This window comes from Centropristis striata, chromosome 6 (genome assembly GCF_030273125.1).
Source record: "Centropristis striata isolate RG_2023a ecotype Rhode Island chromosome 6, C.striata_1.0, whole genome shotgun sequence".
NCBI classification, from domain to species: Eukaryota; Metazoa; Chordata; class Actinopteri; order Perciformes; family Serranidae; genus Centropristis; species Centropristis striata.
In genome coordinates this window covers 39,566,801-39,579,424 of record NC_081522.1, presented here as the reverse complement: position 1 = coordinate 39,579,424, position 12,624 = coordinate 39,566,801, and the positions used below count along the sequence as shown (strand labels likewise).

Below are 12,624 nucleotides of genomic sequence, written 5' to 3'. Positions count from 1 at the left end.
GCAGCAACAAAGTAACTCTTTCCATGACGTGACGCCTGGACAATTGAAGGCAACTTCGCCTTTTTTTTTCATCAGATCCTTTATTCTTTGTAGGGACACAGCGGCTCCGCAGCGCCGCCAGCAGGACGGACACGGTGCTGCAGCTCAGTGAACAGAGGACCACAATAATAATAATAATAATAATAATGATTATTATTATTATTATTATTAGCACCACCACCAAGGATATTTACTCAAGTGCTGGACTTAGCTACACATTTAAGATACTTTGAAGATGTTTCACAAGTTTAACTGTAAGTTAAACTTTATATAACAATATTAATAATAATAATATTTTATACAGTGTATAATAATAATAATAATATATAAACCTGTAAATTAAATTTTGTATAATAATAATCATAATAATAATAATAATAATAATAATATTTCATACAGTCTATAATAATAATATATAAACCTGTAAGTTACATTTTATATAATAATATTAATAATAATAATCTTTTATACAGTGTATAATAATAATAATAATAATAATAATAATAATATTATTATTATAAACCTGTAGGTGAAACTTTGTATAATAATATAATAACCTGTAAGTTAAACTTCATATCATAATATAAAAACCTGTAAATTAAACTTTATATTATAATAATATATAAACTTGTAAGTTAAACTTTATATAATAATATAATAACCTGTAAGTTAAACTTTACATCATAATATAATAACCTGTAAGTTAAAATGTATATTAAATATAATAACCTGTAAGTTAAACTTTATATAATAATATAATAACTGTAGCTTAAACTGTATATCATAATATAATAACCGTAAGTGAAACTTTATATAATAAAATATAAACCCCTAATAATATATAAACCTGTAAGCTAAACTTTCCCAGAATAATAATGATAACAACAACAACAATAATAATAATAATTATTATAATAATAATAATAATAATCTTTATATATATCTCTGTGTGTCAGTCTGCAGGAAACTCCGGGTTAGTTTTGCTCGTCCAGTCTCGGCGGTGGATGATGACAGCGTGACGTTCAGCAGCTTCTGACTCTCCCAGGTTTTTATTATCATTATTACTTTTATTATTATTATTGTTATTATTATTAATGTGTCTATCAGAACACAGCTGCTGCCAGTCAGTCTCTGTGTTCCTGATCATTCTGAGCTCTTTGCAGGAAGATAAATCAGTAAACTGTAGAATCAGATGCTAACGGCTAATGGCGCTAGCAGGGTTAGCTCCATGCTAACTGGCTAACGGGCTGTTATTAACTAATCTAACAGCAGTTTGAGGAGACATGTGTCCTCTGAGTAGGAGATAGTAACACGTGTGAATGTTTACAGTGTTTTGGTTAAAACGTCCCGTAAAATAGATAAAACGTCACAGTGTGCTGTAGCATTAGCGGCTAACGTTAGCTCACGTTGTTTATGTCGGTCAGAAAATAACTAACCCGGAGAACACTTCTTCTACTACTGAATTATCTGTTTACTGTGATGTTTACATGTTTACTGCCATGTTATCTTGAGGGAATTAATTATCTTTTATTGGCTGAAAAGAATACACATTGTGCAGCCCGATGGAGAACCTGACATATAATATTTCTATATAGACATAGAAAAAAAGCTCTTATTCCAGATGTAAGCAGGTGACAATAAATGCTGATAAATGAAGGTGTGAGGTGTAAATATAAAGAGTCTGACTGAGGGAGGACTGTCCTCTGGAGAAGTACTTCATGAAGGGTTTTGCTCTCTGTTTGTATTATCAGACTTCTTATGAAGTTTTGTAGTTATGCCGTTTTTATGTCAGGTCACAAAATAAAATTCAGTCAAGAATTGTTTTGTCAAATCAGAGAAAATTCTCAGTGTATTCATCTCACTTCAGTCTTTTTATTTGCCCACAATGAGAGTCAAAGCCACAGACTGACCAACAAAGTACTTTTCTCAACTTAAAGCTTCACTGCTCTGTATGCCTTTGTGATACTATGCTGTAGCGATTTTTTTCCCCGCCTCTAATATTTATATCTTAAAGTATGAATTAAGTTTAAATCAAATCAAATAACCTTTATTATCATTATATAGGCAACTATACAACGAAATTGAAAGTGCCACTGCATGAGGTGCATAGTTATGACAATCATAACACAAAACAACATGAGTAAAAACATTTAAAATACCAAGCTAAACAAGGACAAATTCTAAGGCTCAGATGACAGTTTTCTCATCTGATGTAACCATGCCTGTGTTGGTTCCTCAGCGCTGCCATGGATGACCTGACCCGCGCCCTGTCGGCCAGCTTCGCCGTGTCCAAGGAGCCCAACAGCACGGCGGCGGCCCACCCTCGGCTGGCTCAGTACAAGAGCAAGTTCAGCGTGCTGGAGCAGAGCGAGCGCCGCCGCCGCTTCCTGGACCTGCAGAAAAGGTAAAAAATGTTCCTTTATTTCACTGAAGAGAGAACGCAGGTTCACAGCACAAATAAATCTGATAATACTGAATAAAATACTGATTCTCTGCACTTCTGGATCACTCCATGAACTCATATTTACCACCATAATAGCTTGTTTCTCTCCACTCGTAACTGTTAGTTCCAGAAGGCTGTTTTCACTCTTAGGTACTTTCAGGGCGTATTTCACTTTCATATATAAAAATCTCTATAAATCTGTAAGTGCTGCAGCTCTATGGAATCAGCACAATCATGGCTAGAAGTGAGAACAACTCCAACATGTCTTTGTGCAGAATAACACAGTTAGAATTACATCAAAACATTGAACCTGCATTTAAATTCAGTCTGAACTGAAACCAGGATCTTTAATTCTGTGGAACCTTTAACTCTCTGAACCCCAGAAAGTGAGAAAAAAACGCTTAGAATACACCATATGTCATAGATATAATGTTGTAAAAAGTGAGCAAAATTTGTGTTAAAATGTAGAAACATATTTACAAATTAGACATAATGTAAACACAAATAACATACATAGAATAATATAAAGGACAACAACAACAACAACAATGAAAACGAGGATACACCAGTACAAAGCCACACGGCGAAAACAGACAAAAAAAAAAAAAAGGAAACATGAATTTAGCCCAAACAGAAATATAGAGAGAGATTCTACTTGTTTTTTTCTGATTTCTGTCATTCTAACTGAGTTATTTTCACTCTGAATATCTCTCTACTATCAAGAAAGCTATAAAATGCCACAAAAATATCTTTAAAAAAGTAAATGATTGTGTGTCTGAATATCTTTTCTCCTCTCTTGGTCTCAGTAAAAGGTTAAACTATGTGAACCACGCGCGGCGTCTGGCTGACGGGGACTGGACGGGGACGGACAGCGACGGAGAGGAGGAGGACATGGAGAAGAAGGAGGAGGGGGAGAAGGAGAAGGAGGAGCAGGAGGAGGAGGAAGAAGAGGGGATGGAGATCGAGAGGAGGAAGCTGCCTAAACATTACGCCAACCAGGTCAGAGGATGTTTTTAGTGCTGAGTCTGAGCCAGCAGGGGGCGCTGCAGCCTCTCATATATATATATATTATATATATATATATATATATATATACAGGATCGTCTCAATTCATTAGAATATGATGGAAATGTCCATTTCCAGTAGTTGGACTTATTTTTCAGAGGCCAAAATTTCCTTATTAAACATACTTTTTTTTAAATTGGTCCTTTGTAATATTAACATTTTTTTTGAAACACTGAATTTTATCTCTTCCTTAAATGTAAGCCATAATCATTATAATTACAAGAAATTAAATAAATGAAGACATGACATGCTTAATTCTGTGTATAATTGATCTATATAATGTGTTATTTCCACTTTTTGAATTGAATTACTGACATAAATAATCTTTTCTATGATATTCTAATTTATTGAGATGCACGTGAATGTGTGTGTGTGTGTGTGTGTGTGTGTGTGTGTGTGTGTGTGTATTTGTATTTGTATGTATATATATATATTTATATACAAACTGTATGTTTTATTAAGTCTGAAATATTTTGTTATTTTTTGAATATTTTTTCGAGTAAACATGGAAATATCACAGTAAACATCACAATAAATATGTATTTATTTATTTAAGGCAGTATCAAAATTACCAAAAAAAGACACAAAATGACCAAAAAATACAAAATTACTAAAAAATAGACAAAAGACTGAGAAAAACACTAAATCACTTAAAAAAGACACAAAATGACAAAAAAGACACAATTATTTAAAAAAAGACACAAAATTGCCAAGAAAAACAGTAATTAAAGGGACCTTCCACACACAACACGGTAAAGTGCCATTCATATAAAACTCACATTAAACTTTCATATCAAGGTGGGGGCCACAAAATATCATCACGAGGGCCACAATTGGCCCACGGGCCGCGAGTTTGAGACCGATGTGATTGATTGTGCGATAAAATACTGTTTGTATCTAAAAACTCTTTAAGATAATAAACTTTGATACCAACCTGACTTCATCACCGTGACACTAACTCGCTCCTCTTCCTCAGCTCATGCTGTCAGAGTGGCTGGTGGACGTGCCCTCAGAGCTCGACACTGATTGGCTGATGGTGGTCTGTCCTGTGGGGAAACGATCCCTCATCGTCGCCTCCAAGGTGAGAAACTGCTGCTGAGAGTCACTGAGTCCTGACTGGTTTTAATTCACACACACAGAGATTATTTATTTAGTTAATTCTCCACCAGAACCGGTGGAGATCATTTCTATATTTCTCTCCCTTGTTTACTTTATATATACAGTCATGGAAAAGTTATTAGACCACCCTTTTCCTTCAGTTTCTTGTTCATTTTAATGTCTGGTTCAACTAAAGGTACATTTGTTTGGACAAATATAATGATAACAACAATAATAGCTGATAAGAGTTTAATTTAAGAGCTGATATCTGGACATTTAACATGGTTTTATTCATAATGATTTTGGTGATTATCAAGAATGTCTCCATGACTGTAGATGTAAAAAAAAAAAAAGACCAAAAAATGACCCAAAATAGATGTATAAATGACTAAAAAAAGATACAAAATGACCCGAAAAGGCACAAAATGACCCAAAAAGACACAAAATGACCAAAAATAAATTAAAAAAAAGACTAAAAAAAGACTCAAAATTAATTCATTTCAATGCCTGGTACAACTAAAGGTTAATTTGTTTGGACAAATATAATGATAACAACAAAAGTAGCTGATAAGAGTTTAATTTAAGAGCTGATATCTAGACATTTAACATGGTTTTATTCATAATGATTTTTGGTTATTATGAATAAAACCATGTTAAATGTCTAGATATCAGCTCTTAAATTAAACTCTTATCAGCTATTTTTGTTGTTATCATTATAGACAGGCCTACTCCCCTTAATTTCATCTGCTTTCACTTAAATGACCCCACTTTTCTCTTTGTTATTATCAGTATTATTATGTAGTTTTTATTAGTATTTACGTAGTTTCATTGCAGGCATGAAAATAACCAAGAAAATTGAGGGAAAAAATGGTCTAATAATTTTTCCATGACTGTATGTATTTAGTCACCCTGCTGCAGTTTCCCAACGTGGGACTGATGAAGGTTTTCTCATAATGATGATGATGAAGATGATAAGAAGGAGCTGTTTTCTCTAGAAGTGTTCATCTTTATTCCCTCTGTGGTCTGTGACTGATGGAAATATTCCTGAGTCAAGAATCAGAACAGGGAAACGTCCTTTCAGTCCCGCGGGACGTTTAAATCACTTTTTCTAAGTGAGTTAAATATGAAAAGTGATAATTAAAGGTTATAGTTTTAATATGTAAAGTGTTTTTTATCTCCTGTTGTTCGTTCATTCATCACTGTTTATTGATCAGTTTGACTCTTTAATATGTGTTTATTGTTCTGTATCAGTCTGATTTTAAATATATTCTAAAAAGATTTACCCAAATCGTCACAGTGGAGTTATGCTTCATGCTTCAATCTTTATTTTAAAGATCACACAGTTTAACAGTTAAATAACGTTTGTTTGTTTGTTTGTTTGTTTGTTTGTTTGTTTGTTTGTTGTTGTTGTTTACTGCAGGGCTCCACTGCAGCGTACACAAAGAGCGGCTACTGCGTCAACCGCTTCCCCTCACTGCTGCCGGGAGGAAACCGCCACAACTCAGCCATGGGCAAAGGTACCAGCACTAGACCAGGACCAGGATCAGGACTAGAACCAGGGCTAGAACCAGAACCAGGGCTAGAACTAGGGCCAGCACTATGACCAGAACTAGAACTAGGACTAAGACCACCACTAGGACCAGGACTAGAACCAGGAATAGGACCAGAACTAGAACTAGGACCACCACTAGGACCAGCACTGGAACCAGAACTAGAACTAGGACCAGAACCAGAACTAGGACTAAGACCAGCACTAGGGCCAGAACTAGGGCCAGAACCAGCACTGGGACCAGGACTAGGGCCAGAACTAGGCGCAGAACTAGAACCAGCACTAGGACCAGAACTACAACCAGAACTACAACTAGGACTAGAACCAGAACTAGGACCACAACTAGCACTTGGACCAACACTAGGACCAACACAAGAACTAGGACCAAAATCAGAACTACCACTAGGACCAGAACTAGATCTAGAACCAGAACCAGGGCTAGAACTAGGACCAGCACTAGGACTAAGACCACCACTAGGACCAGCACTGGAACCAGAACTAGAACTAGGACCAGAACTAAAACTAGAACTAGGACCAGAACAAGATTTAGAACCAGAACCAGAACTAGGACTAAGACCAGCACTAGGACCAGAACTAGAACCAGAACTACCACTGGGACCAGAACTAGGACTAAGACCAGCACTGGGACAAGAACTAGAACTAGGCCCAGAACTAGATTTAGAACCAGAACCAGAACTAGGACTAAGACCAGCACTGGGGCCAGAACTAGGGCCAGAACTAGGCGCAGAACTAGAACCAGCACTAGGACCAGAACTAGCACTTGGACCAGCACTAGGACCAGAACTAGATCTAGAACCAGAACCAGACTTTCATGATCCACTTTTTATCAGCTATAATCGATGAGTCGTTACAGTATTTCATTGCATTTTGTTCAGCTTCTATTATATGAATGCATTTAGACTATTTTGTGTGTGTGTGTGTGTGTGTGTGTGTGTGCAGACTATACGATCCTGGACTGTCTGTACAGCGAGGTGGACCGGACCTACTTCATCCTGGACGTGATGTGCTGGCGAGGCCACCCGGTCTACGACTGCCCCGTAATAACTATTATAAATATATAATAATAATATAATAAATATGCCTCAGTAACAGTCTGGGCTGCAGATGGGCCTCTCTCTGTTTGCCACGTTGCCATGTCGCTGCTCCGAGCTGTTTGTTTACCGTTGTTGTTTTGTTTGTTTGTGTTGACAGACGGAGTTCCGGTTCTACTGGCTGCAGTCCAAAGTCCAGGAGACAGACGGGCTGTCGGAGATCGCCAAAAGAAACCCTGTAAGAACCAGAGCCGCTCCGCTGCATGACTCATCTTCTGTTTCCTGCATGCTGGAACATGTTTATTCAGTTTGTTGTGCTGCACCTTTTCTCCACACATGGAACAAATAAAGACCAGTCCTCCTCAGGAACATTAACCCTCTGAAGCCCAGCAGTATTCTCTTCAAACCAGCAACAATAATCCACCGTTTATCGTAGAAAGAAGCTGTAAAAACAGGCATTATCGTCAGAGTTTGAACTTTCCGACGGTCCTTGAACAGATCATAGTTTGCAAAAGTTTCTGTTATAAAAAGTGACCAAAATTTGTGTTAAAATGTTGATATTTGTGTCAGAATCTCTTTATTCTATATGTGTCATTTAAAATAAAAAAATAATAAAAGAGGCAGTTTCCACAGAGCAGAGAGGAGAGGACAGGAGAGGCTGGAAACATGAAAATACTTCAATATGTGGAGAAAACTGTTTTTTACAACATTCAGGACACTTGTGGGCACTTGGAAAAGTGTTTATATGTATAAATTCAGTTGTATTTACATTTTAAAAGAATGAATGTGTCATTATAAGTGTTATTGTGCGTCAGGTTGATGTAACAGCTAATTCTCGCTCTGGTTCTGTTTCCTCCAACAGTTCCGGTTTGTGAGCCTGCAGAGCAACGCGTGCACGCCGAAGCTGATTCAGAAAGCGCTGGCAGCCGAGTACAGCTTCAATGTAAGAAAACCTCTTCTCCTTTTCTGCTTAAAACTCACTGCTGCACTCTGCTGTAAGTGTCAGAGTCAGAAAACTGCAGAACAGATGGAGCTGTAGAGTTTAACTCTGTCTCAGTGTGTTGGTGTAACCTGTTGGTGTAACCCTAGTTCTCTGAGTGTTGGTGTAACCTGTTGGTGTAACCTGTTGGTGTAACCTGTTGGTGTAACCCTAGTTCTCTGTGTGTTGGTGTAACCTGTTGGTGTAACCCTAGTTCTCTGTGTGTTGGTGTAACCTGTTGGTGTAACCCTAGTTCTCTGAGTCTTGGTGTAACCTGTTGGTGTAACCTGTTGGTGTAACCCTAGTTCTCTGTGTTGGTGTAACCTGTTGGTGTAACCTGTTGGTGTAACCCTAGTTCTCTGTGTGTTGGTGTAACCTGTTGGTGTAACCCTAGTTCTCTGAGTCTTGGTGTAACCTGTTGGTGTAACCCTAGTTCTCTGTGTTGGTGTAACCTGTTGGTGTAACCTGTTGGTGTAACCCTAGTTCTCCGAGTCTTGGTGTAACCTGTTGGTGTAACCCTAGTTCTCTGAGTCTTGGTGTAACCTGTTGGTGTAACCCTAGTTCTCCGAGTCTTGGTGTAACCTGTTGGTGTAACCCTAGTTCTCCGAGTCTTGGTGTAACCTGTTGGTGTAACCCTAGTTCTCTGAGTCTTGGTGTAACCTGTTGGTGTAACCCTAGTTCTCCGAGTCTTGGTGTAACCTGTTGGTGTAACCTGTTGGTGTAACCCTAGTTCTCTGAGTCTTGGTGTAACCTGTTGGTGTAACCCTAGTTCTCTGAGTCTTGGTGTAACCTGTTGGTGTAACTCTAGTTCTCTGAGTCTTGGTGTAACCTGTTGGTGTAACCTGTTGGTGTAACCCTAGTTCTCTGAGTGTTGGTGTAACCTGTTGGTGTAACTTGTTGGTGTAACCTGTTGGTGTAACCTGTAGGTGTAACCTGTAGGTGTTACCCTAGTTCTCTGAGTCTTGGTGTAACCTGTTGGTGTAACCTGTTGGTGTAACTTGTTGGTGTAACCTGTAGGTGTTACCCTAGTTCTCTGAGTCTTGGTGTAACCTGTTGGTGTAACCCTAGTTCTCGTTGGTGTAACCTGTTGGTGTAACCCTAGTTCTCTGAGTGTTGGTGTAACGTGTTGGTGTAACCTGTTGGTGTAACCCTCGTTCTCTGAGTGTTGGTGTAACTCTAGTTCTCTGAGTCTTGGTGTAACCTGTTGGTGTAACCTGTTGGTGTAACCCTAGTTCTCTGAGTGTTGGTGTAACCTGTTGGTGTAACCCTAGTTCTCTGAGTCTTGGTGTAACCTGTTGGTGTAACCCTAGTTCTCGTTGGTGTAACCTGTTGGTGTAACCCTAGTTCTCTGAGTGTTGGTGTAACCTGTTGGTGTAACTCTTGTTCTCTGCTGCAGGTGGACGGTCTGCTCTTCTACCACCGTCAGACCCACTACACCCCCGGCAGCACGCCTCTGGTGGGCTGGCTCCGCCCCTACATGGTGTCAGACATCCTGGGCATGGAGGTCCCGGCCGGACCCCTCACCGCCAAGCCGGAGTACGCGGGCCACCAGCTGCAGCAGATCCTGGAGCACAAGAAGACGTCGAGCGAGGTCCGGCCGGCCAACCGCAGCGGAGGCTACGAGCTGGAGCACCTGTCCACGCCGACCCCGGACGGCGAGGGAGCCATGAACTTCCTGAACCAGAAGCCGATCCGGGAGGCGAACATGGAGGTCTGAGCGGTCGACGTGCAAACCTGATGTAAAGAGAGCCGGCTGAGTGCACGTCAGGGCGCCGCTCAGCACGCCGTCGGCTGAAAACATCTCGTACCTGTCGGAGAGTCCTTTTATAGAAACGGTTCCTCCCGTTTCAGAACGCTGCATGCCATCCAGAAGATAAGACGAGATCTCTGATGATTGATGTGAAACGAGGAGTTTTTCTCTCATCGGATCGTTCGCTTGTTGCACTCAGAGCTTCGAATCACGCCGAACAGCTGCTGTGACTTTTACACTTTAATGATGAATTTAAAATCGCCTGAAGATGTTTTAAAGCTTATGTTTCCTAATAAATGTTTTTTTTATCAACCTGCACTCGTCTGTTTCTAACATTATTTTAAAAATTGACCTTCGTCAAAGGTCAAAAAAATATTCTAAAAACAGTATTAAACCATTCACACTTATATGAGGGTGTGAGTCTCAAACTGCTGCTCAAATATGCGTCAAATATCCAGAAAGAAACTGTAAAAACAGACATTTTCGTCAAAGTTGGAACTTTTCGACAGTCCTTAAACAGATCATAGTTAACAAAAGTTTCAATTATAAAAAGAGACCAAAACTTAACGTCTTATAATGTTGATATTAGTGTCAGAATCTCTTTATTCTACATGTGTCATTTAAAATAAACCAGATCCTGTTAAAAACATTAAATTCTGAGAGGCTGTTTACACAGATCAGAGAGGAGAGGACAGGAGAAGCTGGAAACATGATAATACCTCATCATGTAACAATACGTTTTTAGTAAGTAGTAGTTTAGTTTTTTTTGTGAATTTTGTAATTTCACGTCTTTTTGGTAATTTAGTGTATTTTTTTTGGTAATTTTTGGTAATTTAGTGTCTTTATTGGTAGTTTTGTCGATCACATGACAAATATTCACTGAGAATCTGTTTACACAGATCAGAGAGGAGAGGACAGGAGAAGCTGGAAACATTACAATACCTCATCATGTACATTATGTTTTTAGTAACTTTGTGTTTTTCTTTTGTTGTACATTTTGTCGTTTCACGTCTTTTCTGTAATTTTGTGTCTTTTTTTGGTAATTTTGTGTCGTTTTTTGGAAATTTTTTGTAGTTTTTGGGTAATTTTGTGTCTTTTTTTGGTAATTTTGTGTCTTTTTTTGGTAATTTTTTGTAATTTTGTGTCTTTTTTGGGGGTGTTTTTTGTAACTTAGTGTCTTTATTGGTAATTTTGTAGATCACGTGACAAATATTCACTGAGAATCTGTTTACACAGAGCTGAGAGGAGAGGACAGGAGAGGAGAGGCTGTTTACAAATCTACCAGAACTTATTCCACAAACTGTTCTAACCTGAGAACCAGCCTGGAGGTGTGGCCTATACGTGTCATAATATCTGTAACACACACACACACACACACACACACACACACACTGAGTTAGAGTGTGTGTGTTTCAGGGAATCGTAGACGAGCTGAACTCGTCTCACACTGAGACGAGGCGATAACTCCTGGAAAGCATCAGGCTGACCTCTGACTCGCCTCGTTCACCAGCTTCTCAGAACTCTTCTCACCTAGTTTCATCATCTCAGCTACCTGAAAACACACACACACACACACACACACACACACTCCTGCTGTCTGCGTTCCTCAGGTTCTAGTACGTGAGAACATGTTTCATCGAGTACGACTGTTTCACTTTGAGTCACTCTGTGGTTTCTGCAGGGATCAGCTGACTCAGCAGATACGAGTCTTTCCAGGAACTGAACTGATACCTGTCAGAGCAGACACACACACACACACACACACACACACACACCTACAGAGCATGCACACACACTACAGACACACACACACACGCACTGTACTGTCCTACAAAGCCTAACTGCAGTAACTACATTTCTGGTCAAAATTGAGTTATAACTAAAAATGAACTCCTTGATGTCTGTTTTATCTTGTTACAAAGTTTATTATTTCAGAAAAAGAACTATATAAAAGCCACAAAATCAACTCAAAACCAAGCAGTCATTGCACTTTGGATATATATACTAATTTAAACATAGAATTAATAGAAATTATGAGTTTATTTCAAAGGGAAATTATTATCTAAATAGTGATGAAGTAAAAAAGTGAGATAAAATGATATTAAGACTAAAATATAACATTTCTTTATCATATTAAGTCTAAAATACACAAATCTCTGAATAGAGTTGTTAAACACTTAAATACACTGAAGACAAAATATAAAAGCTGAAAGAAGACGGGGGGGGGGGGGGGTTCAAAGGTCAAATATTTGTCATTATTTTTGAGCATAAAAATGTACATCATCAATACATGTAGAAATAAGTGTCGTATCACTTATTTACATATAACTTTTACATATATTTGGCTGGTTAGTTAAAAAAAACGTTAAAAAACTTTAAAGCAGTTTTTCTCAGTTTTACCTTTTGTGCAGTTACTGCAGTTAGACTTTGTAGGGCAGTACAGAGCACACACACACACATTATGCTCACACATACACTACGGACACACACACACACACAAACACACACTACAGAGCTCAAACACACACACACACTACAGACACACGCACACATGCGCTCACACACCCAAACATATACACAGCACACTCACACACACAGTAAAGAGCACACACACAAACATACACACACTCTCTCACACACACACAGAGC

General features: G+C 38.6%; 1 protein-coding gene across 1 annotated transcript; it reads left to right on the top strand.

Annotated features, from left to right (window-relative positions):
- Positions 1-209: 209 nt before the first annotated feature.
- On the top strand, positions 210-10,293 carry snupn (snurportin 1). The gene is made up of 10 exons (XM_059335596.1): positions 210-293; positions 996-1,084; positions 2,279-2,443; positions 3,289-3,481; positions 4,524-4,628; positions 6,066-6,162; positions 7,155-7,252; positions 7,407-7,484; positions 8,109-8,189; positions 9,622-10,293. The coding sequence occupies exons 3-10, from the start codon at positions 2,286-2,288 to the stop codon at positions 9,940-9,942; spliced, it is 1,131 nt and encodes a 376-aa protein (XP_059191579.1). The 5' UTR covers positions 210-293; positions 996-1,084; positions 2,279-2,285; the 3' UTR covers positions 9,943-10,293.
- The last annotated feature ends 2,331 nt before the right edge of the window (positions 10,294-12,624 follow it).